The following is a 24,475-nucleotide window of genomic DNA, read 5'->3' on the forward strand; positions in this document are numbered from 1 at the left end:
GTCCATCCCTGGGCCTGCCCGGCGTGTCCATCCCGGTTGTCCGTGTAGCCGGCTCCTTTCAGCCAATGAGAGCGCGTCTCTCTGGTGACTCATCGGTTGCCATGCAGAGTCCCTGGCGCTGAAATCCCGAGGGCCCTGCGCTGGATTCGGCCTCCCAGTGCCGCGCACTTCATTCCCAGTTAATTCCAGGGCCACCAAAATCCCTCCGAGTGCCATCCTAGTCGCTCTCAGTACTTCCAAAGTCCCTCCCTCCTCTTCTCAGCCTATTCCAAATCCATTCCAAATTAATTCCCAGTTCATTCTCCGTTCAAGCCCGGACGTCCAACATCCGTTCCAGTGTGCCCCACCCTGTCCCATCTCTCTCAGCGCCACCCCAATCGCTCCCAGTCCCTCCCTAGCCCATTCCCAGTCCCTTTTCAGCCAAACGCAGCCCTCTCCTCTCTCTCTCCCAGTGCCCCCCAGCGTGTCCATCTCGCTGGTGCCCCCCTCGAGCTCCCAGCCCGGCCCCGGCCGCCTGCTCTGCTCCGTGATGGATTTCTACCCGGCTGCCATCCATGTGAGGTGGTTCCAGGGCCAGCAGGAGCTCTCGGAGCACGTGGTGGCCACCGACGTGGTCGCCAACGGGGACTGGACCTACCAGCTGCTGGTGCTGCTGGAAACCACCCCCCCCGGCGCGGGCTCAGCTACAGCTGCCAGGTGGAGCACGTCAGCCTGGAGCAGCCCCTGAGGCGGCACTGGGGTACGGGGGAGCCCCTGGGGGCGCTGGCAGAGCCACTGGGCTGTGCTGGGAGCCACTGGGAGGGAGCTGGAGAGAGCCGGGCTGGAAGTGGGAGAGGGGCTGGGGGCTGGGAAGGGTTGGGAAGGGGTTTGGGTGATGCTGGGGAGGGTGGGATGGGGTTGAAGGGGTCGTGGTGGGCACTGGGAGGGAGATTGGGGGCGCTGGTAGTGACTGGGAGGGAGTTTGGGAGCGCTGCGTGCAAAGGGCAGGGGGTTTAGAGGATGCCTGTTGCGACTGGAAGGGACTGGAATGAGCCTGTAGGGGGCGCTCGGAGCGTCTTGGTGTGTCGGTGAGAGGTTTTGGGAGTGCTGAGCCCTGCGGACCCCCCAGAGATGCCGCTGGACGCCGCCCCCATCAAGATATTGATGGGGATAGGGGGCTTCGTCTTGGGCTTCGTCTTCCTGGCGCTGGGGCTCGGCTTCTCCCTGCTCAAGAAGGTCAGGGCGGGTGCCGGGGGTGGCATCCCCGCCGTGGCGGAGCGTGTGCGCTCCCGCCGGGGCCCCCAGCCCGGTGTCACCCCCTTTTCTGTGCCCACAGAGCTCCTGAGCCGGCGGCGGCCGCAGCCCCTCCCCGTGGGCTCGGGCCCGGCCGGGACCCCCCGCTCCGTCCCCGCTCCGCTGATTCTGGGGGGGTCCCGTGTCCCCCCCAGCCCCGCTGGCGCTCTGCCCCTGCCCAGTGCCTGCTCCCAGTGCTCCCAATAAAGCTTCCCAGTTGGCCCCGGAGCCGTTTATTGGGGGGCGATGGGGAGGGATTTGGGGGGGGCGATGGGACGGATTTGGGCAAAGGGAGGGGGACAAAGGGTGGGGGCTGGGCCCGGGGGGAGCGGGAGGAGGAGGGGGAGGGGTCGCTGCCCGCGGATCCCGCAGTGCCCGGTGCGGGACGAGCTCCGTGCCCCGCTCCATCTCCATCCCCCGTGGGAGGATCCACGCTGGATAATCCCGGGTGACTCCCAGGGTCAGAGCCCCCCGTATTGGGAACACACCTGGCTGCGGGTTCCACATCTTCCTGGCCCCCCTGTGGACACCTCGATGAAGGCCGGGTGTCCCCGCTACTTTTCCTGTTTCTGCTCCTCTCCTCAACTCCCCCTTCTCTTCCCCGGGTTCAATCGCTCCCCGCCCACCACCCCCCCTGCTCCTCCTCCCGCCTTCTTCCCCTCTTCTCTCTCACATCCCCCGACCCTTCCTCAATGGTTTCTTGAAGGGTCCAGTTCCATTTTTCCTTGGCTACAGCCCTGAGGGCTTTTCCAGCTGACTTCACTACTGCACTCTCAGACTGAGAGTGGGGAATCTTGGTGCTTGGTTTCCTCATTCCAGCTGCCTTTGACAGGGTTTGTTTCTGTCCTTAGCTGATTTTGGCCTCTGCGCTCAGCTCAGCCCTGAGCAGGACCAGCGCAGCTCCATGCTGGGCACTGCTCACTGGATGGCCCCAGAAGTTGTGATCAGATCTCCTTATGGCCCCAAGGTGGACATCTGGGCCTTTGGCACTGTGACCATCGGGATGGTGGAAGGAAAACCTCCTTACTTCAGGGAAACGGCAGCCATGGTAAGAGGCAAATTCTCCAGTGGCTGCAGAGGCCTGTGAGCACAGGGGGACCCTGCACTGGGAGCAGCAGCTGGAGGTTTCTGCACATGGGAAGGGAATTCCCATAGGACTCCAGCCTCAACACAGAAGAATATTCTTCAGTCTCCAGCAACAATTTGCTTTGGGATGTATCCTGTTGCAGCTGATCTGGCTGTCAGGATGACCTGAAAATGTGAAGCAAGTGCATCAGTTCTAATATTATCTTGCAAGAAAACCCCAAACCACCCCCAAATCCCAGCCCCAAACACAACAAGATTTCTGCAGCAGTTTCTAAAAGACATTTTGCAAGATGATCTCCCCCCTGATTCTTCTCACTGGGAAACTTGTTGAAAACCTGAAGATGATTGTTTTACATCCTCATAGTCTAACGTATTTCTTTCCTAGTTCAAGCTACTTTCTCTGTGTCACCAAGCCTGAGTTTTCAGCATCACAAACCTCCTGTTTCTTGCCTGGCAGTTTCTGGGATGGGGCATCAGGAATGCATTTACTTGAGTGTCAGTGGCACTGCAGAGATGCACTTGATGTAAGAATCCTCTGAAATAACACAGGCAGACCACACTGACTCTGGAAAATGGCCTGTAAAGCTGGTGTCCCCATTTGGAGAAGCAAAATGTGCTATTTCTGATGGAGGTTCCTACTGACAGAGTCAGCCAATGGAGCTGTCTCTCCAGGCGAAATCATTTGGATGTTGCAGTGGCCGTAGCAGCCTCAGGGTTTGGGTTTTTTGGTTGGCATAGAAAAATGAGCTCTGAGCAGCATCTGTGTCAGGCAGGAAAGTGTCCCTGGAGCTGGGGCTGAGGCCCTGGGGTGGATGTGAGCCCGTGTGGGTGTGAAGGGAGCTGGCAGAGCGCTGAGTTTGCTTTCCCTGCAGGCTCGTGCTCTGATCCGGCAGAACGGGACCCCGCAGCTGCAGGAGCCCCGGCGCCTGTCGGCTCTGCTGCGGGGCTGCCTCGAGTGCAGCCTGGAGCTGGACGAGGAGCGGCGCTGGGCTGCCCAGGAGCTGCTGCAGCTGAGGGCCAGGGGCTGCAGGGGAAGCAGCAGCGCCAGGGAGGGGTTTTCTTGTGGGGCCCCCTCCAACAGTCTCCACACGCAGAGCAAGCAGAATCCTCGCCTGCTGTGGCTTGGCAGGCTCCTTTGGAGCACATCTGGGCCTGGTGCCCCACAGCGAGCGGGGACATCTTCAAGCAGCTCAGGGGGCCCAGAGCCCTGCCTGACCTGAGCTTGGATGTTTCCAAGGAGGAGGCACCTCCCACATCTCTGGGCACCTTCTGTCAGTGTTTCCCCACTCTCCTGGTTAAAAAATTCTTCCTTAGATCTAATCTGAGCATGCTTCCCTCTCCTGAATTTCCCTGCAGAGTATTTCCCTTTGTCCTGTTGCAACAGAGCCTGTGAGGAACTTGACTCTGGAAAGTAACAGTTCATTTCTTTCCTCTTTATCCTTTGGGCAGCACCCATTTTTATCATCAGCCAAGCCTCTCTCCAGCCTGACCCCTCTGATCACTGCAGCGAAGAAACTGAGGGATCAGTGGAGGCGATAAAGCCCTTGAGGACGGCTGCAGTGAGGTGTATGTGGCCCAAAAGGTCAGTGTCCGGCTAGCTGAGGTAAAGGCCGTCACCCAGCTGCATTCCCTGCCAGCACCCCTCGGCGTCGTAAGGCCTCAGGCTGTGCTGTCTGTGGACAGGATCTCGCTGCAGGTAGGACGAATAAGGAGCAGGACACTCACTGGGGGTGAAATCAGGTTTATTGCCCAAAGAAACCAACCAGGGAGTGACCAAGAGGGGAGGGTGAATCAGGCTTATAATGGGGGAAGGATTCAAGGGGAAGGGTTTACAGAGGACCAATCAGGGAAGGGAAGGGAGTGAACTAAACATGACAAGCAACAGATGAGAACCAATAAGCATAAAGTAAGGGAGGGGCCCCGGGACCACAGCCAACCACAACCCCCAGAGAGAAGAAGACTCTGGAAACCTGGGAGGAGTGGGGGGTGATTGGCTGGGCCCAGGGAGGAGAAAAAGTTTACATATAAGGAGATGAGGGGGGAGGAGGAATTATATAACTTAAAAGACTGACAATACAAGTGGCGGGAAAACTGGGAAGGGCAGAACCATTTACATAAAATGGGGGGAACCATACAAAAATGGGGGAGTAATACAATAAACTTAAACACACCACAACATCTCCCCGTTTTTTACCAAATAAAATTAGAAAGAACGGAAAAGTCCATATAAAACTTAAACTGCAGGGACCAGCGGCTGGTCCAACCAAGTCTCGCCCTCCTCAATTTGGAGTCCGTCCGCCCATAGGTGGTCAAAGGGCGGCGCGGTTGCCCCCTCCTCATCCACGGCTTCTCCAGCCTCCGAGGAGAGGTCCTCCAACTCGACGGGCTCATTGAGGGGAACGGTGGCGTGGTTCACACTTGGCGTTGCTACTTTTGTCATCAGTCTTTTGACCAGTCCACGGATCACAGTAACAAGAATCAAGAGTATAATCAAACCTAAAATACCCTTACTAACTGATTCTAAAACTGAACTGGCCCACCCGCTAAGGCCCCAACCCTTGAAGATGTTCCCCAGCCAGTCAGATGTTACTTGTTTTATTTGATGCAGAAGGTCTTGAAGGCGTTTCACGGAGTGCCTGGCGTCCTCGGCTCGTGAGGACAGGTTCATGCAGTAGAGGCCCTCAAACTCCTCACAGTGGTGATGGTGAAGCAGCAATAGAAAATCTATTGCTGCCCTGTTTTGGAGCATCGCCTTTCTTGTTATTTCCTCGTCTGTGAGGAGGTCGTATAGAGCAGCTGAGGTAAGATTGGCTTGTTGAGCCACCCAACACTCCAGGAGGCCCAATTCACCCAGAGATTTTGCCACTGATAGCCATGGCAATAGGATGGTAAAAGCAACAGATTTTGAGTGAGGCCAATGAGTAATTTCGTCATCACAGTCCTCAGTGAGATCCTTAAGATCTCTTTTAGACCTGGCCAATTCGGACGTGACGTTTGTCTTTCTCCAACTGACAATTTGGGTGATGTTGGGGGTAAACAGCGTCAGTCTGCCAACAGTGCACGGCCTCCGATCAGACCAAAGGGGAAGCCTGCTCATGCTCGATCGCCACAAATCAAAAACGCTCCCCTGGGAAGGGCATAAGGGATCCGTCCAGTGATAGTGGGACTGCTGATCTTTAATAGGGCCCTGCACCACTTATTCGCTTGATATTCTTTTTTAGTTTGCTGGACCACCTCCACGCCCTTCTTTATAGGAGCTAAAGTATAATCGAACTGAAAACAGATAGAGGAGTTGGCAGAACCGAGAAGATGTAATTCTGTGGGCTCGGAGGCTAAAGGATCCAGCCTAAACACTCTGTCACTCCAGGCGTTACTAGAATCAAAACTGGGGACGATAGTAAGGCTCCGGGCCAAAATAGGGGAAAAGGCTGACTGAAAGGCAGGGGGAAACTCACCTGGAGCGAAAGGGATCCCCACAAGACAAGACGACATCGGGTCCTCTGCTGTGCCAGTGTCGAGGCAAATGTGGTCTTGCCCTAAAGACTAATCCAAGGCACGCCAGACATTGACCTTTGGCTGGGGGATGACCCACAGCTCCGAAGATGGCAGCAGGAGTCCGTAGGTTGCCAAAAGTAGCAGTAGAATGCCCGGGTTGGGAGCCGTTGGTGACGATGCGGGGGCCATCGGGGAGATGTACTAAAACAAAAGAGAAATGGTGAAAGTATAAGGAAATCACTCTGAGCGTTTTGCCCCAAACAACCAACGTAAATCTGAAGAAGACGGAGAGGAAACAGGAGATGAGGGTTGAGACTCATAAACTAATGGAAAATCAGAAGGAGAAGGAGAAGAGGGAGAAGAGGGCTCTGCTTCAGGAATGGGAGAAAGTTCGGAGAAAAAGGAAGATGTTATAGTGGAGGGTTTCCTCCACCGCCACCAACATGCTACCTGGACCTGTGGCACAGCCCCTTTCTGCGTCCCCTGCTTTGGGACGAAGGGTCTGATCCATTTGGATGGTATCCAGTGGGGGCCTGAGGGAGTGGACACGCAAGCGTATCCTCTCCCCCAGGTCACCAGGTCAAATGGCCTCTCCGTCCTTGATAAGGACCGGCGGCCTGGCTTTAGGCTGCAGCTGCTGGTGACTGCTGAAGTGCCGGACCACCGGAGGGTTGGGGTTGTCAAAAGAGCAATTGAGGAAGTTGAGGGTGTAAAGTGCTCTTGACAACTGGACGTGGGGGGTCTCCACCTTCACAGCCGCTTGCTGCCAAGCTAAGGTCTTCTTCAGGCTCTGGTGGGCCCTCTCCACCATGGCTTGGCCTGTCGGGGAATAGGGGATGCCGGTCTTATGTTCTATTCCCCATTGCTGCAGGAAGCTCCGCAGTTCCTTGGACGTATACACTGGGCCATTGTCAGTTTTGATGGCCCTAGGGATGCCCAAGACAGTGAACGCCAGAAGCAGATGCTCCTGGACATCCGCAGCCTTCTCACCTGTGTGGGCAGAGGCATAGATAGCAGCGGAAAAGGTATCCACTGAGACATGGACGTAACACAATCTACCAAAAGAAGGGATGTGTGTCACGTCCATCTGCCACACCTCACAGCTCGCCAAGCCCCGGGGATTAGCCCCTGAGGCAATGGTGGGCATCTGGTCTCTCTGGCATTGGGGATATGTGGCCCTGATCACCTTGGCCTGGTCTTGGGTCAGATGGAATTGCCGGACCAGGCCAAGCACGTTCTGATGGAAGAGCTGGTGGCTGATCTTAGCCTGGCCGAACACGTCTGGGAGTGGGCCCACCGTGACTGCAGCCGCGGCCAGGGAATCGGCACGATGGTTGCCCTCAGCGATGAACCCAAGCAGGTCAGTATGCGATCTCACATGCATTATAAAGAACAGATGCTCGCGGTGGGAGACTAAATCGATGAGCCTCGTAAGTAGTTCAAATAATTTTTGGTTTGAGGCCTCCTGCAGAACTGCTGATTGAGCTCTGGACACTACACCGGCGACATACGCAGAATCTGTTACCAAATTGAAAGGTCCCTGGAACCTCTGGAATGCCCTGATGACTGCGTCTAACTCAGCAATTTGTGGAGAACCCTCCACGACAGCAACATCTGTCTCCCACTGCTGAGTCTGAGGATCCTTCCAAGTCATAACTGACTTGTGGGATGCTCCCGACGTGTCTGTAAAAACTGTCACGGCATCTAGAGGCTCCTTACTTTGAACCTTTTTGAGTGATAATTTAAACTCCGAATTAAATAATTTTTGGGCCGGCCAATTCACTGCAATACGCCCAGTGTAGCTGTCCAACGCAAACTGAAGGTTTTCATTTGTTTGCAGCAGTTCATTGAAGGTCTTCATTTTTAGTTGGCCCGACTCCAATTCAATTGGTATGTAAATGCATTCGAAATCGCATCCTGCCAACTCCCTGATCCTCGACGTTGCTTTGAGGATGAGTTCAGCTACCAGCTCCTGTGGCCTTGTCATTCTTTTGGACCGATGGTGGCTGAGAAAGACCCACTCTATGATTAAGAGCTTATCTCCCCAGCCTTGGTCCTTTGGCGTCTTGTCCCACTGGTGGATAATGCCATGGAGGTGTGGCAATTTTCCCAGTATTATGAATTTGAATGGCAAGCCCAGGTGATAACGGTGGGCCTGCCTGGCCGAAATAGCCTTTTGGATCTTCTCCAGAGCTACCCGAGCCTCTAGGGTGAGAGTCCTAGGGGAACTAAGCCCCTCTCCCCCTTTCAACAAATCGAAAAGGGGGGCCAGGTCCTCGGTAGAAATGCCCAGCCAGGGTCTCACCCAATTTAAAGACCCACACAGTTGATGGACATCCGCAAGGGTCTGGATATTAGTCCTTATTGCCAGTTTCTGCAGCACAATGGTCCGCTTGGTAATTTCAAGGCCCAGGTACCTCCAAGGTGGCATCCGTTGAATCTTGTCCTGCTGGAGCTCGAACCCTGCAGCAACCAATGCATTGGTTGTCAGGTCAAGCACATGGGCAAGCAGACTATCGTCGGGCGCACACACGAGGATTTCGTCCATATAATGATGAATCACGACGGCATCCCCGAGGGCTGCACGAATGGGGGACAGCAGAGAAACAACGTACCACTGGCAGATCACTGGAGAGTTCTTCATTCCTTGCAGAAGGACCTGCCAGTGGTAGCGCTTGTCTGGGGACTCACAGTTGATGGAAGGAACCGTGGACGCAAAACGCAGGGCATCGTCAGGGTGTAGGGGAATTTGGAAGAAACAATCTTTGATGTCAACAACAGCCAAATTCCAATTTCAGGGGAGCATGGCCGGGGAGGGCATCCCTGGTTGGAGAGACCCCATGTCTGCTATTTTTTCGTTAATTTGGTGGAGGTTGGTCAGGAGCCGCCACTTACCTTTATTTGGCTTCTTGATCACAAAAACTGGAGAATTCCAGGGAGACATTGTCTCCACGATACTGCCCTTAAGTAACTGCTCCTGAACGAGCTCGTTGAGCGCCTTCAATTTTTGTTTGTTTAGTGGCCACTGCAAGACCTGTACTGGTTCATCAGTCTGTCATTCCAGCTTCCAGGTCCAGCCCTCTTCAGTGGCCACTGCCCAAAAAACCTGGGGAGCCTTGGGAAGGTCAATTTTGGCTCCCCACTGGGCTAAAAGGTCTCTCCCCCAGAGAGGCTCGGTGTAATCTAATACGAACGGGTGCACAGAAGCCAATTGCCCGTCTGGTCCCATAATTTGTACAATGCTCCTTGATTGCTTGGCCAGTTGGAGACCCCCTACACCTTGGATGGTTCCAGCTGTGTTTTGCAAGCCCCAATGTGACGGCCACTCCCGAGAGGGAATTATTGTCACATCTGCCCCTGTGTCCCACAGACCCCTCACTATTTCTCGATCTCCCCCTAAAGAAAGTTGACAAGTTAGTCGGTGTTTCTCCCTCCCCACTACCTGTGCCCAGGCCACAGTTGGAGGCAATGTATCTTGGATGATCTTTGCCAGTGCGTCTCCTCCGGCACTGGAATGGCCTGGGCAATAATCTGACCTTTGGGGAGGAAGAGTGGGGGTCGGACACAGTACAGCCCCACCGCGAAACGGTCCCGGTCTGTAGTAACCAGCCCCAGGACGATGTGAAGGTCACGCGGTGTGTGCTTTGTATCACCGACAATGGTCCACCTGCATCGTCCTAATTTCCTCCAGCGACCGAGATGTTGCAGATCGGCAGACACCAGCTGAAAATTGCTGTTGGGAAGATAGATTTCCCTAGTTAGCTGCAGCCTGTAAGGGGAAGCAGAAGACAAGGTGGTAAGAACAGGTTTAGGCTTCAACTCACAGGTGCTAAATGTCAAATCTGATAATAGATAAGTCAAATCCGGTAGCGTGTATTGCGGCTCTCCCTTTACTCCTCCCTCCCCGCTGATGTTAATTGGCCCGCCTTATTTTTGTCCTGGCGCAGGGAGGGGCTGCACTCATAAGTTAGTTGTTTTGTTCGCTACCTCCCCATCCTTTTTTCTGAACTCAAGAAACCTTTGCTGCAGGGGACATTGCGGCATCCAGTGCCCCATCTTGCCACAGAGATGACAAGGATGGGTTGCCGTCATCCTCCTGCTGGAACCCAGTGTTAAGGGTCCGTTCACGGCAGCAGCTTCGGCTTCAGGGCATTCGATGAACAGAAACTCTGCAAAAGCCACTGATGTTCTCTTGGGGCACATCTTCGGATCCTGAAGGGGAACCTTCCTCGCACAGACTTCTATCATTTGTTCGACTGTGGGTCGAGGGCTCAGGGAGAGAGACCGGATGGCCCCCCTGCATGCCACATCGGCATTCAGGTAGGCCATCAGCCTCAGAACCTCCTCTCTCTCCCGCTCTCCCGGAACCTGAGCCCCTACAAACCGATACAGTCTTTCAACAAACGTGAGATAAGGCTCCTGTGTGCCCTGATTCACCTCTTCCACTTCTAGCTGTGATGTGGCGGAGGGGAGCTTGTAAAAAGCCCGCTCTGTGGCCTTGCAGGTTTCCAATAGCTGAGCAGAGAACAAAACCTTTGCCTGCACCGCCCTGCTTGCCCAAGCCCCGGTGCCCACCAGATGGTCCATGGATAGTACCAAGCTGTCCACATCGTGAGACATGGCCTGGCTCCCCCAGAGCACTGGGAGAACCTCCACAATCTCCCTCCCCCACTCTGCCACCCAGACCCTAAACTCCATGGGCCCAAAAAGGCTAGAGAAGAGAGCCCTCAGGTCCGCCAGGACCAGATCTCCTGGAGCAAGGACCAAGCGAAGGAGACCCCGGAAATACTCCGATTCCCAGGAGAACTCCCTCTGGGCCTTGCACAGTTCCTTGATCTAGGCCTGTACAAGCGGCACCCATTGGGCCTGAGAACTCCCCTCCCCGCTGAGGCGGTATGTAACCGGGGCAGCTTCCAATAAAGGTGCTTGTCCTGGCTTCTGGTCATCCACCCCCCCTCCCCCTCTCCCCCAGAACACAAAGCGTGGGAACCGGAAGGAGGATCGTGGGAACCGGAAAGGAGGGAGGCTGAGGCGGGGCTTGGCACTTGGGAGGGGCACTGGCTTGTGCCTGGCAAGTTGGTTTTCTCCGCCTCCGGGGTGGAGTTCGGAGGTGGGGTGGAATAGGGGGGAGGATTTAGGGAGGAGTTTGCGGGAGGCGGAGCCATGGGCAGAGTAGGGGGAGGAGCAGGGGGAGGAACGGAGGGAGGGGAAACAGGAGAAGGGGATAGATCAAGGGAAGGATTGTGGGAGGGAGAAGGGGTCGTGGCGGGAAAAACCACGAGGTCTCCACCATTTTGTGCTCCCTGTGAGCCATCTTGAGCCAGTTTATCGAATCTGACAAACTTAGGAGTGGCAACTGGGGACTTAGGGAGAGGGGCAGAGGGATAGGGAGGAGGGCTCCGAAGAGACTGGCCAGGACTCTTCGGAGGAGGTGGCCGAGCTGGTCGAGAGGGAGCAGGGGCAAGGTGAACCCCCTGCTTCTTGTTGGCCTTAAGAATCCCTCCCGAGGGCTCCTGCCTGAGGGAAGAGGGTGAGGAATGAGGGATAGGAACACAACAACCGGGAGAACTGGGGACCAAACTTAAACGCCATGGACTTTCCTTCAGTTCCCCGGGCGGTCGGAGTGAGGTTAACACTCTGCCCACCCAGTATGCCACGATAGATAATTGGGTTTCCCCAATTATCGGCCGCCTGCTCTAATTTTGCTACAACAGCTGCCCAAAACCATGGCTCCTTCGCAATTTCTGGGGAAACCTCGGGGAACTGAGAAAATACCCACTTAATTAACATTTTCAACTCCTTTTCGGGGGCTTGAGACCCTCCCCCAAGCAACAAACCCTTAACAACACAGTAGACTCTCGTTTGAGTCCTGCTCAGACCTGCACCCATGGTCTAACCTCTAAGAAGCACTAGACAATGCTACCTTAAAGGGATCTAGAACTCTTGATGTTGCACTCCACCCACCCAGGAAAACGAAAACTAAAACACTTAGGTACACGCCACTGGCCCCTGCTCCCCTCGCTGTCCCCAAGTCTGGGGTTTCAACTTGAGGAAAGGAAGGATATTGGGCAGTGAGGTCTGGCCCCAAGTCTGGGGATTCAGACCCCACGGGAAAGGAAAAATAAAAAACGAGGGGGAGAGGGCTGTCCTCAAAAGACTGGGGCTCCGCCGGGGCTCCCAGGGAGACTGCGACCAGTACCGCCCACGCTGAAAGCCGCGGCGACCCCGCCCCGTGCCAAAACCGCGCAAAAAGTGGGGGGGGAGGGGGGGGGGGGCAGCGCGCCATGCGGTGGGGGAGGTGGATGACCGCGCCATGCCGACCCGCGCGGAAAAGCCGACCCGCGCTGAAATACCCGCAGCAGCCGCTCGGCGCCGCGCCGAGAGAGCCCGAAGCCTGCCCCAGCACCGCTGTACAGGGAAACCGCGAGCACGAAAAGCAGCAGAGGGCTCCGTGGCACAGCGGGCGGAGTCTGCCAGGCTTCCCACGGCGCACGAAAAGCGGCAGAGCCGTGCGCGCGAAAAGCGGAAATGGCAGCATCCGCCGGGCTTCCCGCAGCACGTGATCGCCACGCGGGAGCTGAAACCGCTTGGGATTTCAGCCCTCTTGGGAAAAGGGTAGGGAGTGGTCCCCAGAGCAGGACATAAACTCCAAGGGGGGGTTAAAAAGGCAGGGGGGAAACCACCAAGTCTGGGGCTTACCTGACCCAGCGGCGGCACAAAAGAAAACCCGGGCGAGTGGCTCTCGTCTTCTGAAGTCCTCCACGGGTGCGGGGAGTTCCGACTTCGGGTCCCCCAGGAGCGCTACCCCTAAAACAGAGTCTGCGGCAACTGAGGGTAGTCTGGTGGCCAGTGGACTCTAAGGAATCCATCCGTGGGGTTTGTCGGTCCAAACGGCTAGGCGTCCGGCCGTAATCCAGGCCCCAGCGTTGGACGCCAAACTGCAGCAAGGTGCGGCCTTAAAGTCAGGTGTCCAGCTAGCAGGAGGGCAGCCAACACCCAGCTGCAAATGTGGGAGCACCTCTCGGTGTCAGAAGGCTTTGGGCTGTGCTCACAGCGGATGGAATTGCTGCTGGCCGACGAGAGTAAAGAGTCTGGACACTCTTTACTTGGGGACTTGTCAGATTTATTGTCAACCAGGGAGTGACAGACACCCAGGTGTTGAATCTAATGTGTCTACCATCATGTGACCAAGAACAAAGAGTGCAACAGGGTTATAAAGGGGAGGAGGGATCCCAGGGAGGGGTTTACAAAGGACCAATAGGGGAAGGTAGGGGAGTGAACTTAGGATAACGGACATGAGGAAAAACCCAATAGAAACAATGTAAAGGAGGGGCCCCAGAGCCACAGCCAATCAAGTCTCCCTAAGCACAGAAGATTCTGGCAAACTAGGAGGAGTGGGGAGTGATTGACTGGGCCCAGGGAGGAGAACACATTCACATATAAGGAAACACAGAGGAGGGGAAATCATATAACAGAGAGGATTGACATAAACTGTGGCGGGAGTAACCAAGGTAACCAAATGACAGACAATAACATGGTGGGAGTTGCCATGGGAACATAATAATTGACAAAGCTAAGGCGGGAAAAACTGGGAGGGCAGAACCATTACAGAAAATGGGGGAACAATACAGAAAATGGGGGAGCAATTAAACAAACTAACAGAACACACTACAACAAGAGATTGCTACAGAATTAGGATTATCAAAATGTTGGATTTGTGGAGGTCTAAAAATGGCTGAAAGATGGCCGTGGAAAGGTGAGAGCTTAGCTCCAGAGCAGTTTTTAAAATGGAACCATACCCAAATTTCTGGAACATTGAAGAGACCTGAAGGATGGATTTTAAGCCATCAAGTAATTGGAATCATTTGTATAACTCAAGAAGGAAGGAAATTTATTAAAATAGTAGGGCATACTCCTTGTAAATCCACACTGGTGGTTAATATGGATAATCGTTCAAAAATCTGGCGACCTGAAAACCCCGTTGGATATTGGGGACCAGTAAAAGAAATAAATTGTGAATGGGATGAACAGATTAATTTATGCTGGTACAGAAGTCCTGGAGTTAACCCCCACCAATCCATCGACAGCCTGAGGTCTTATTGGGAACAACCGGAGAAAACTGATAAGAAATGGAAACCCTCAGATGGGATATATTGGATTTGTGAGCAAAGAGTATACAGTGTGTTACCTCAAAAATGGGGAGGAACCTGTACTTTGGGAGTAATACAACCCTCCTTCTTTGTTCTACTGAGGTCTAGGAGCAATGTGCTAGGAACTCCACTGTATGAAACCCTGCAGTGGAATAAAGGAGATTTGAATTTAATTTTTCCAACAGCAAGAAGGAATCAAAAATGGGAGGAGGAGGAATGGCCTGCAGAACAAATTATAGCATATTATGACCCAGCAACATGGGCTCAGGATGGGTCATGGGGATATAGGACCCCAATTTACCTGTTGAATAAATTAATAAGGCTCCAAGCACTAGTGGAAGTGGTGTCAAATCACACCTCTGATGCTTTAAAAATGTTGGCCAGGCAATATACACAAATGCGGGCGTTTGTATACCAAAACAGGATCGCCCTAGACTATCTGTTAGCAAAAGAAGGAGGAGCTTGTGGAAGATTTAATGAATTTAAGTGCTGTGTAGAAATTGATGATTATGGGGAAGCTATCACAAAACTTGTAGAGGAAATTAAAAGAGCAGCTCATGTGCCACTACAAAAGTGGAATTCAATCTTGAAAGCAGATTGGTGGGGTAACCTCTTTGGAAGTGTTTGGAGAAAAAAGAGTTCATGTTGTTATGCTCAATTCTGGGACTTCTGTTTCTGCCTTGTATGATTTTGTGTTTTATTAGGCTAATTCACTCAGTGATTCAAAAGATGCAGATTACAACGTCTCTAGATTCAGAATCAGCAGAAAAAGCAAAACCAAGATCTATAATGGTACTAAAAGCTAAATTGACCCCTGTTAAAGAACAAGGACCTAAAAAGATAGAAATAGACCAGGAAATGCTAACTAAACTTGAAAGAGAGTGTGAAAGACTAGAAGCAGTAATAGAAATGCTGGAAAAGTTTGAAGATGAAAGGAGACAACGAGGAAACCAAAATTCTGAAAAATATAAAAGATATCAGGGCACAGCTTTTTAAATACAGCACAAATCATAATGATCAAAAAGAGAAATGGGGGATGATAAATAGGTATGATTCATGCTGATAAAAATTGAAACAGTAATCAATATTGATGCAGTAATTAATATTTGAGAATAATAAAATAGTTAATAGTTAAAAGTTGTAATGCCAAGGAGGAGAGGGAGAGGAGGGGCTCCACCCCCCCTTCCCAGCAGATGTTTTTCAAGGACCACAGGAAAGAAGCTGAAGCTACAGTTGCTAACAATGAGCAAGAACCTGGTTGGGTCCCAAGAAAATGCTAATTATAAGGGATTTATTGCCTTGATATGTAGATGCAGTGATACATTAGTCTTGGCCTACATTGTACTGGCTTGGTGCGCATGTGTAACCCAAAGGGGAATTAAAGGACAATGAAAAAGACTATAGGGCCTTCATCAGTGACGACCCCCAAAGACTTGTGCGACCACCAAACCAAGTGGTGGCGCATGCATGGTAAAGGTGGTGAGGAAGGCGGAGACAGAAAAGTGACGAACCAAAAATAGGAGGAGATGGCGTTTGCATATGGCATATAAGGGGTGACTTTCACTTGGCAAGGTTGTACGTGAAGTGGCAAGGGTCATTGAACCCTGCCCTCCGTACCCCACGGTTGTTTTTGCTTATGTGCTATTATTTGAACCAAATTATCCCTTATTTATATATTTTCTAAACTATTTAATTAAAATTGCTGCTACCTTAAATATTGTTTGGTTTTTTATTATGATGGGATAATTGGGCAAACATAACACCTGCAAGGCCAGAAGGACACCCGTCAGGGCTGGGCTGGCTGCTGAGAATGCCTCGGGCAGGAGGATCCTCCAGCAACGAGCCCAGAGCCACTCTGGGCACTGAGGCCTCTGTGTCCCACAGCAACGGGAACACCACGGGGACGTGGCGCTGTTCCTGTGACATCCCAGCAGCAGCTCACGCAGAAACTGCCTGGAAGGTTCTCCTATGTCACAAAGGAGCACAAAGAACCCTCCCAGGGCACAGTCTATGGCCCAAAGGGTGCAAGAGGAACTCGGAAAATGCAGCAAACAAGGACACCCCATAGCCCAGCCTGAACACTGACGAGGAACAAGGACGGCACCAAACCAAAGGAAACGTGACCTTTAGTCACTGATACTTCTGACTAAAAGCAGCAAGCCTTGTCCCATCTGGGATCTTTGTTCTAGTTCTAAAAACAAGCAAGGTTCCCAACTCTAAATACACAGAAGGCAGAACTGGGGAGGAGGTGGGATTAGGAAGGAGGAGGAGGAGGAGGAGGAGGAGGGAGAGAGGAAAAGGAGGAGCAGGAAGAGGAGGAGCAGGAGCAGGAACAGGAGGAACAGGAGGTTCCAGTGCCCCCTGTGGCCGCAGCCACGGGACCATCGCCCCCAGCTCCTCCTGCAGGTGAGCGAGGAGGGGGAGCTCGTCCCAAATCCATTGGGGGGTCCCTGAGAGGGTTTTTTATTGGGGTGTGTTTGGAGCTCGCAGATTGTGAAATTGACCTCAAATATCATCTGGTGTCTCTGGGAGGTTTTTTTCTCTGTGTGGGTAGGTTTGGATCTTGCAGGACCCCAAAGCTGAGCCCCTTGTAGGATCTTTGGGGGCCCACGTGGCCATTGCCCCATATGGGCAGGGGAGGACATTGGTCCTGGGGACCCCTGGGAGAGCAGAGGAGGGGAACCCCTGGGACCCCCAGAGTGGGGAGAGCAGAGAGGGGCGATCCCAGAGCTGGGGGACCCCGGCAGACTGGAAAGGGGGGGAGCCTGGAGAGGAGGGACCCCTGGGATCCCTGGGATCTCAAAGCAGAGTATCGGGGGAGAAGGGACCCCATGGAACCCCAAAAGCCCCTGGATCATCCCTAAGCAGGACGCCGGAGAATGGAGAACCCCTGGAACCATTGGACCCCTGTGATCCTAAGGAAAGGAAACCTCTGGAACCCCAAAAGTGGAGAGATCTTCAATAGGGAACTCCTGGGAGAGTTTTTTTCGGGCTGAATCTTGATATGTGGAGCTTTTCATGGACACAAGACTCCTGCTGAGTTCCAGAGATGGACCTGGCCAGGAGGAGCCTCTACTCCAAGGCGCTCCCACCTTGGTTTCCCCCAAACCAGGGTTTGTCATTCCCAAGCTGTGGCCAGATGGAGGAGGAGGAAAAGCCCCAGAAATCCCTCACAATGAGGGGCTGCAAACCCAGCCCAGGGAGGTGTGGGGAGGAAAGAGCCGCCCTGAGCCAGGAAGGTGGCCGGAGATGCAGCCAGAGCTCAGAGCTGGTGGAGCCTCATGGCAGGGAGAAGTCCCACAAGTGCTTGGAATGAGGGAAGGGTTTCAGCTCCAGCTCCACCCTGATGGAACACCTGAACATGCACACTGGGGAGAGGCCCTGGGAGTGTGGGGAATGTGGGAAGAGCTTCAGAGGGACCTCCGACCTCAGCAAGCACCACAAGATCCACACTGGGGAATGGCCCTAGGAGTGCTTGAAATGTCAGAAGAGCTTCAGGTGGGATTCAGAGATCGTCACTCACCAGCACTTCCACACCAGGGAAAGGCCCTGTGAGTGTCCCGAGTGTGGGAAGAGCTTTGTGCTCTGCTCCAGCACCATCCCCCATGGGAGGATCCGCGCTGGATGATCCCGGTGACCCCCGTTGGGCAGAGCCCTGGTGACCCCTGTTCTGGGTGATCCGTGTTGGGTAGGGGGAAGGTGTTGGAGAGATTTCTTTCCCTTCTCCTTGTGCTGCTGTGATTTGGTTGGTAATAAATTCCCTCCGTGTGTCCAGGCCGGATCTGTTGTGCCCGTGAGGGATTTGCTGCGTGATCTCTCCCGGTCCTTGTCCCCACGGAGGAACCCTCGGTTCCATTTTCTGTCCCTGTGCGGCTGCGCAGGGCAGGGACAGAGCGGCTCTGGGGGTGCCTGACATCGGGCCAGCGTCACCGCTCGCCACGGGCAGCCCTGAGATGCCGCGCACCTGGGCACGCATTGCTGGGCTCACCTGAGCTCCCACCTGCCCAGCGCCCCAAGGTTCCCCCTGCCCAAAAAACCCCCAGCCCGGGGCTGCAGCGTCCCGGAAAGGCCTCAGCCAATGGCAGCGCAGGCAGGAGGCAGCTTAGCCAATGAGCGGTCGGGGCGTTGGATTGCCTCATCGGTTGCCGGGCAGAGCCCGTGGCCGATCGCTGCCCAGAAGCGGCGGCAGCCAATGAGAGCGCGCGGCGCTGCCGAGCCCGCCCTGCTCCGGACGGGCGCTCCCAGCGCAGCGCGGCTGCTTTGGGGCTGCTGCTCCCTGCCCGGCCCCGGCCATGGGGCGAGGGGCGGCAGCTGGGGCCCTGCTGGTGGCACTGGTGGTGCTGGGAGCCCCCCCGGCTGCGGGCGCGGAGCTCTCGGGTGAGCGGGGGGCGGGAGGCGCTGGGACACGGGGGAAAATGGGTAAAAGGGGGCGAAGAGGTGAGCCCGGAATGGAGGGGGAGGAAGAGGGGATCCCCCAAAGGGAGAGCGGGAGGGGCTTAGGGGTGGTGGGAGGAGAGGGAGCGGTGGGAGAGTGTGGGGAAGGGGGGAAAAGGGGACGGGGGAACCCCAAAACTGAGCGGGAGGGGGCTGGAGATTGAGGGATTTGTGGGAAAATGGGGAAATGGGACCCCAAAAGTGATTTTGGGAGCGGCCGGAGGTGGGAGGGGAGAGGATGTGGAAGGGGAAATGAGGGAAGGGCGGCAAAGAGGAAGCGGCAGCGCGGGCAGGAGGGTCCCATGGCGGCCGTGGGGCACAGGGGGTGCGGAGTGGGGATCCGGGTGGCCCCCGTAGCTCTGGGGATGCTGCTCGGGGGGCGCCCCCTGAGCTGTGTCCTGCACACACAGGGGTGTTTCAGCTCATGTTTAAGTGCGAGTGTTACTTCATTAACGGCACGGAGAAGGTGAGGTTCGTGGAGAGGTACATCTACAACCGGGAGCAGTTCGTGATGTTTGACAGCGACGTGGGGCTGCACGTGGGGTTCGCCCCCTGTGGGGAGAGGTTTGCCGGGAAGATGAACAGCGACCCGGCTAGACTGGAGTACGCACGGACTGCGCTGGACTGGTACTGCCGGTACAACTACGACTATTACACCCCGATCACTGTGGAGCGCCGAGGTGAGCGCGGGGCAGAGCGTGTCCCCTCGGGCCCTGCCCTGCCAATGACACTGGAGCCCCTCAAAACCTCCCTGGGAATCTCCCCAGAGCCCCCAGCCCTCCTTGTGCCCATCCCCGAGGCCTCCTGTCCCTTACCAGTCCCTCCCAATCGTCTCCAGTTCATTCCCAATCCCTCCCAGTTTATTCCCAGTCCCACCCAGCCACTCCAAATCAATTCCCAATCTATTCCAAGTTCACTCACAGTTCACTCTCAGACGTCCACCCTCTCTCCCAGTTGTGGTAGACAGGGAAAGGCGCTGCGGAAGATCTCGCGATGTCACGGAAAGCCAGGACCCTCAGATCCCCTTAGATAAGACCATCTGCTTCCCATAGATAAGAAACTAACATAGGAATGTAACCCGCTTAACCAAATTCCAGTAACTTTCCATCCCCTACCCAGTAACAGTCCACCTCTTACTAACCATAGAAGGTAAAGACAGACCCATGCTGACGTAGAGACCCCTTAGACTATAAAAACCCAAGAGACGAGATAATAAACGCCTTTTGACCGTCCATCACATTGACGTCTGCGTGTGTCATTGGCCCGAGTGGCCCTAGTGAGAGGGCTGCCGTGCTGTTCGGCTGAACCAGGTCGCCTGCCTTGCATCAGAAGGCAACACCCAGTGCGCCCCCATCCCCTCCCACCTCTCGCAGTGCCACCCAACTCCCTCCCAGTCCCTCCCACTCCCTCCCAACACATTCCCAGTCCATCCGAGCCCATCCCCAGTCCCTCCCACCACTTTCCCCTGGCCATTCCTTGTCACTTCCAGTCACTCCCAATCGCTCCCAGTCCCTTCCCAGTCCATTCCAGTCTATCCCAGTCCCTCTCCAGCCCAGCCCTCCCCTCTCTCTCCCAGTGCCCCCCAGCTGATCCCAGTGTGTCCCCGCTCTCTCTCTGTCTCTCCCAGTGCCCCCCAGCGTGTCCATCTCGCTGGTGCCCCCCTCGAGCTCCCAGCCCGGCCCCGGCCGCCTGCTCTGCTCCGTGATGGATTTCTACCCTGCTGCCATCCAGGTGAGGTGGTTCCAGGGCCAGCAGGAGCTCTCGGAGCACGTGGTGGCCACCGACGTGGTCCCCAACGGGGACTGGACCTACCAGCTGCTGGTGCTGCTGGAAACCACCCCCCCCGGCGCGGGCTCAGCTACAGCTGCCAGGTGGAGCACGTCAGCCTGGAGCAGCCCCTGAGGAAGCACTGGGGTACGGGGGAGCCCCTGGGGGCGCTGGCAGAGCCGCTGGGCTGTGCTGGGAGCCACTGGGAGGGAGCTGGAGAGAGCCGGGCTGGAAGTGGGAGAGGGGCTGGGGGCTGGGAAGGGTTGGGAAGGGGTTTGGGGGATGCTGGGGAGGGTGGGATGGGCTGGGGGGGATCCTGGCGGGCACTGGGAGGGAGTTTGGGGGTGCTGGGTGTGACTGGGAGGGAGTTTGGGGGTGCTGGGTGTGACTGGGAGGGATCGCAGGGAGCGCCGAGGGGCTGGAAGGAGATCGGCGATGGCAAAGCGGGGCTCGCCATGAGCTCGGTTGTGCTGGGCACAGCCTGGGAGGGCTCTGGCTGAGTCCTGCTGGGGCTGCCGAGGGACTGCGAGAGGCTTTGGGGGTTCTGGGGCGCTGGGGGCAACTTGGAGGGGGCTGTGGGATGCTGAGAGGGACGGGAGGGGCTTTGGTGGCTCCTGGGCAGGACAAAAAGGGATCGTGGGGAGGTTTCAGGGGGCCCTGGCTGGGCCGGCGACCACAGGGATGGCTCTAGGAGGGGCTCGGGGTGTCGGTGAGAGGTTTTGGGGGTGCTGAGCCCTGCGGACCCCCCAGAGATGCCGCCGGACGCCGCCCCCATCAAGATATTGATGGGGATTGGGGGCTTCGTCTTGGGCTTCGTCTTCCTGGCGCTGGGGCTCGGCTTCTCCCTGCTCAAGAAGGTCAGGGCGGGTGCCGGGGGTGGCATCCCCGCCGTGGCGGAGCGTGTGCGCTCCCGCCGGGGCCCCCAGCCCGCTGTCACCCCCTTTTCTGTGCCCACAGAGCTCCTGAGCCGGCGGCGGCCGCAGCCCCTCCCCGTGGGCTCGGGCCCGGCCGGGACCCCCCGCTCCGTCCCCTCTCCGCTGATTTTGGGGGGTCCCGTGTCCCCCGCAGCCCTGCTGGCGCTCTGCCCCTGCCCAGTGCCTGCTCCCAGTGCTCCCAATAAAGCTTCCCAGTTGGCCCCTGGGCCATTTATTGGGGGGCGATGGGGAGGGATTTGGGGAGGGCGATGGGACGGATTTGGGCAAAGGGAGGGGGACAAAGGGTGGGGGCTGGGCCCGGGGGGAGGGGTCGCTGCCCGCAGATCCCGCAGTGCCCGGTGCGGGACGAGCTCCGTGCGCCGCTCCATCTCCATCCCCCGTGGGAGGATCCACGCTGGATAATCCCGGGTGACCCCCAGGGTCAGAGCCCCCCGTATTGGGAACACACCTGGCTGCGGGTTCCACATCTTCCTGGCCCCCCCGTGGACACCTCGATGAAGGCCGGGTGTCCCCGCTACTTTTCCTGTTTCTGCTCCTCTCCTCAACTCCCCCTTCTCTTCCCCGGGTTCAATCGCTCCCCCCGCCCTGCTCCTCCTCCCGCCTTCTTCCCCTCTTCTCTCTCACATCCCCCGACCCTTCCTCAATGGTTTCTTGAAGGGTCCAGTTCCATTTTTCCTTGGCTACAGCCCTGAGGGCTTTTCCAGCTGACTTCACTACTGCACTCTCAGACTGAGAGTGGGGAATCTTGGTGCTTGGTTTCCTCATTCCAGCTGCCTTTGACAGGGTTTGTTTCTGTCCTCAGTGATTTTGGCCTCTGCGCTCAGCTCAGCCCTGAGCAGGACCAGCGCAGCTCCATGGTGGGCACTGCTCACTGGATGGCCCCAGAAGTTGTGACCAGATCTCCTTATGGCCCCAAGGTGGACATCTGGGCCTTTGGCACTCTGACCATCGAGATGGTGGAAGAAGAACCTCCTTACTTCAGGGAAACGGCGGCCATGGTAAGAGGCAAATTCTGCAGTGGCTGCAGAGGCCTGTGAGCACAGGGGGACCCTGCACTGGGAGCAACAGCTGGAGGTTTCTGCACATGGGAAGGGAATTCCCAGAGGACTCCAGCCTCAACACAGAAGAATATTCTTCAGTCTCCAGCAACAATTTGCTTTGGGATGTATGCTGTTGCAGCTCATCTGGCTGTGGGGATGACCTGGAAATGTGAAGCAAGTGCATCCGGTCTAATGTTATCAGCTCTAATGTTATCTTGCAAGAAAACCCCACATCAACCCCACATCCCGCCCCCAAACCCAACAAGATTTCTGCAGCAGTTTCTAAAAGACATTTTGTGAGATGATTTCCCCCCTGATTCTTCTCACTGGGAAACTTGTTGAAAAAATGAAGATGATTGTTTAACATTTCCAAGGTCTAACTGATGTCTTTCCTAGTCTAAGCTACTTTCTCCGTGTCACCAAGCCTGAGCTTTCAGCATCACAAACCTCCTGTTTCTTGCCTGGCAGTTTCTGGGATGGGGCATCAGGAATGCATTTACTTGAGTGTCAGTGGCACTGCAGAGATGCACTTGATGTAAGAATCCTCTGAAATAACACAGGCAGACCACACTGACTCTGGAAAATGACCTGTAAAGCTGGTGTCCCCATTTGGAGAAGCAAAATGTGCTATTTCTGATGGAGGTTCCTACTGACAGAGTCAGCCAATGGAGCTGTCTCTCAAGGCGAGATCATTTGGATGTTGCAGTGGCTGTGGCAGCCCCAGGGTTTGGGTTTTTGGCTGGCATAGCAAAATGAGCTCTGAGCAGCATCTGTGGCAGGGAGGAAAGTGCCCCTGGAGATGGGGCTGAGGCCCCGGGGTGGATGTGAGCCCGTGTGGGTGTGAAGGGAGCTGGCAGAGCGCTGAGTTTGCTTTCCCTGCAGGCTCGCGCTCTGATCCGGCAGAACGGGACCCCGCAGCTGCAGGAGCCCCGGCGCCTGTCGGCTCTGCTGCGGGACTGCCTCGAGTGCAGCCTGGAGCTGGACGAGGAGCGGCGCTGGGCTGCCCAGGAGCTGCTGCAGCTGAGGGCCAGGGGCTGCAGGGGAAGCAGCAGCGCCAGGGAGGGGTTTTCTTGTGGGACCCCCTCCGACAGTCTCCAGTCTGGCTGCGTTCCACACACAGAGCAAGCAGAATCCTCGCCTGCTGTGGCTTGGCAGCTCCTTTGGAGCTCATCTGGGCCTGGTGCCCCACAGCGAGCAGGGACATCTTCAAGCAGCTCAGGGGGCCCAGAGCCCTGCCTGACCTGAGCTTGGATGGTTCCAGGGAGGAGGCACCTCCCACATCTCTGGGCACCTTCTGTCAGTGTTTCCCCACTCTGCTGGTTAAAAAATTCTTCCTTAGATCTAATCTGAGCCTGCTTCCCTCTCCTGAGTTTCAAAGCATTTCCCTTTGTCCTGTTGCAACAGAGCCTGTGAGGAACTTGACTCTGGAAAGTAACAGTTCATTTCTTCCCTTTTTATCCTTTGGGCAGCACCCATTTTTATCATCAGCCAAGCCTCTCTCCAGCCTGACCCCTCTGATCACTGCAGCGAAGCAACTGAGGGAGCAGTGGAGGAGATGAAGCCCTTGAGGACAGCTTTCAGTTACAGTAGTCAGGACAACTAGTTAGTTATGGTAGTTAGCACTGGTAGTTGGTTAGGGTAGTTAGCACTGGTGGTTAGTTATAGTAGTTAGGACAGCCTGTTTGTTATGGCAGTTTTTTCAATAAAAACTCTCTTAACCCTCAACTGGCTTGCCGTGTCCCTTCCTTCTCCCGCTGTGCCTCAGCTGCCCGGAGCAATGTGAGGGGAGAGCGGGCCCAGCCTGGCCCAGAGCTGAGCCCCAGCAGAGCCCTGGCAGAGCCCAGAGCAGCCTCGGCACCTGCAGAGTCAGCCTGGAAGGAGGCGCTTGGAGCCTTCTCGGCTGCACCCGGCTCTTGGTTACAAACTGGGTGTGCTGGAAAATGCCACCGGCTCTGCACGAGGGCAGAAGGGGCCCGGGGAAGGCCCAAGTGCTCCATGCAAGGGAAAAACCTGCCCTGGGTTTGTTATAAATAACTGGGTAGTGTTGGCTTTTGCTATTAGGTATTGACTTCTGTAAAATATCCTTAATCACAACAATTTTGATAGAGTACAGTTTCTAATCACTTTTAACTGCTTTTGCTGTAGTATAATTTGTCAGCTTTTTGTGGCTAATGCCCTGGCCCCTGTGTAGCTCATATCCTCAGAACATCATTTATGGATGATATTTTAGTTTGTGGACAGCATGAAAAACATATATTATAGTTTTGGGTTTTGCAAAATATTAAAGTGGATGCCA

The 24,475-nt window shown here is 55.4% G+C and overlaps 1 protein-coding gene and 1 pseudogene across 1 annotated transcript; both read left to right on the top strand.

Moving 5' to 3' along the window:
- LOC128945566 (zinc finger protein 208-like) overlaps window positions 1-17,800 on the top strand; it is a 200,177-nt pseudogene extending 182,377 nt beyond the window's left edge.
- Window positions 17,801-18,243: 443 nt separating this feature from the next.
- LOC128945523 (SLA class II histocompatibility antigen, DQ haplotype D beta chain-like) lies at window positions 18,244-20,339 on the top strand. Its single transcript, XM_054289283.1, has 3 exons — window positions 18,244-18,380; window positions 18,848-19,117; window positions 20,065-20,339. Exons 1-3 carry the CDS (start codon window positions 18,296-18,298, stop codon window positions 20,337-20,339), a joined length of 630 nt encoding a protein of 209 aa, XP_054145258.1. The 5' UTR covers window positions 18,244-18,295.
- The last annotated feature ends 4,136 nt before the right edge of the window (window positions 20,340-24,475 follow it).

This window comes from Melozone crissalis, unplaced genomic scaffold (assembly GCF_028551555.1).
Source record: "Melozone crissalis strain CALT ecotype California unplaced genomic scaffold, PUWL_Pcris_2 ptg000066l_1, whole genome shotgun sequence".
NCBI lineage: Eukaryota > Metazoa > Chordata > Aves > Passeriformes > Passerellidae > Melozone > Melozone crissalis.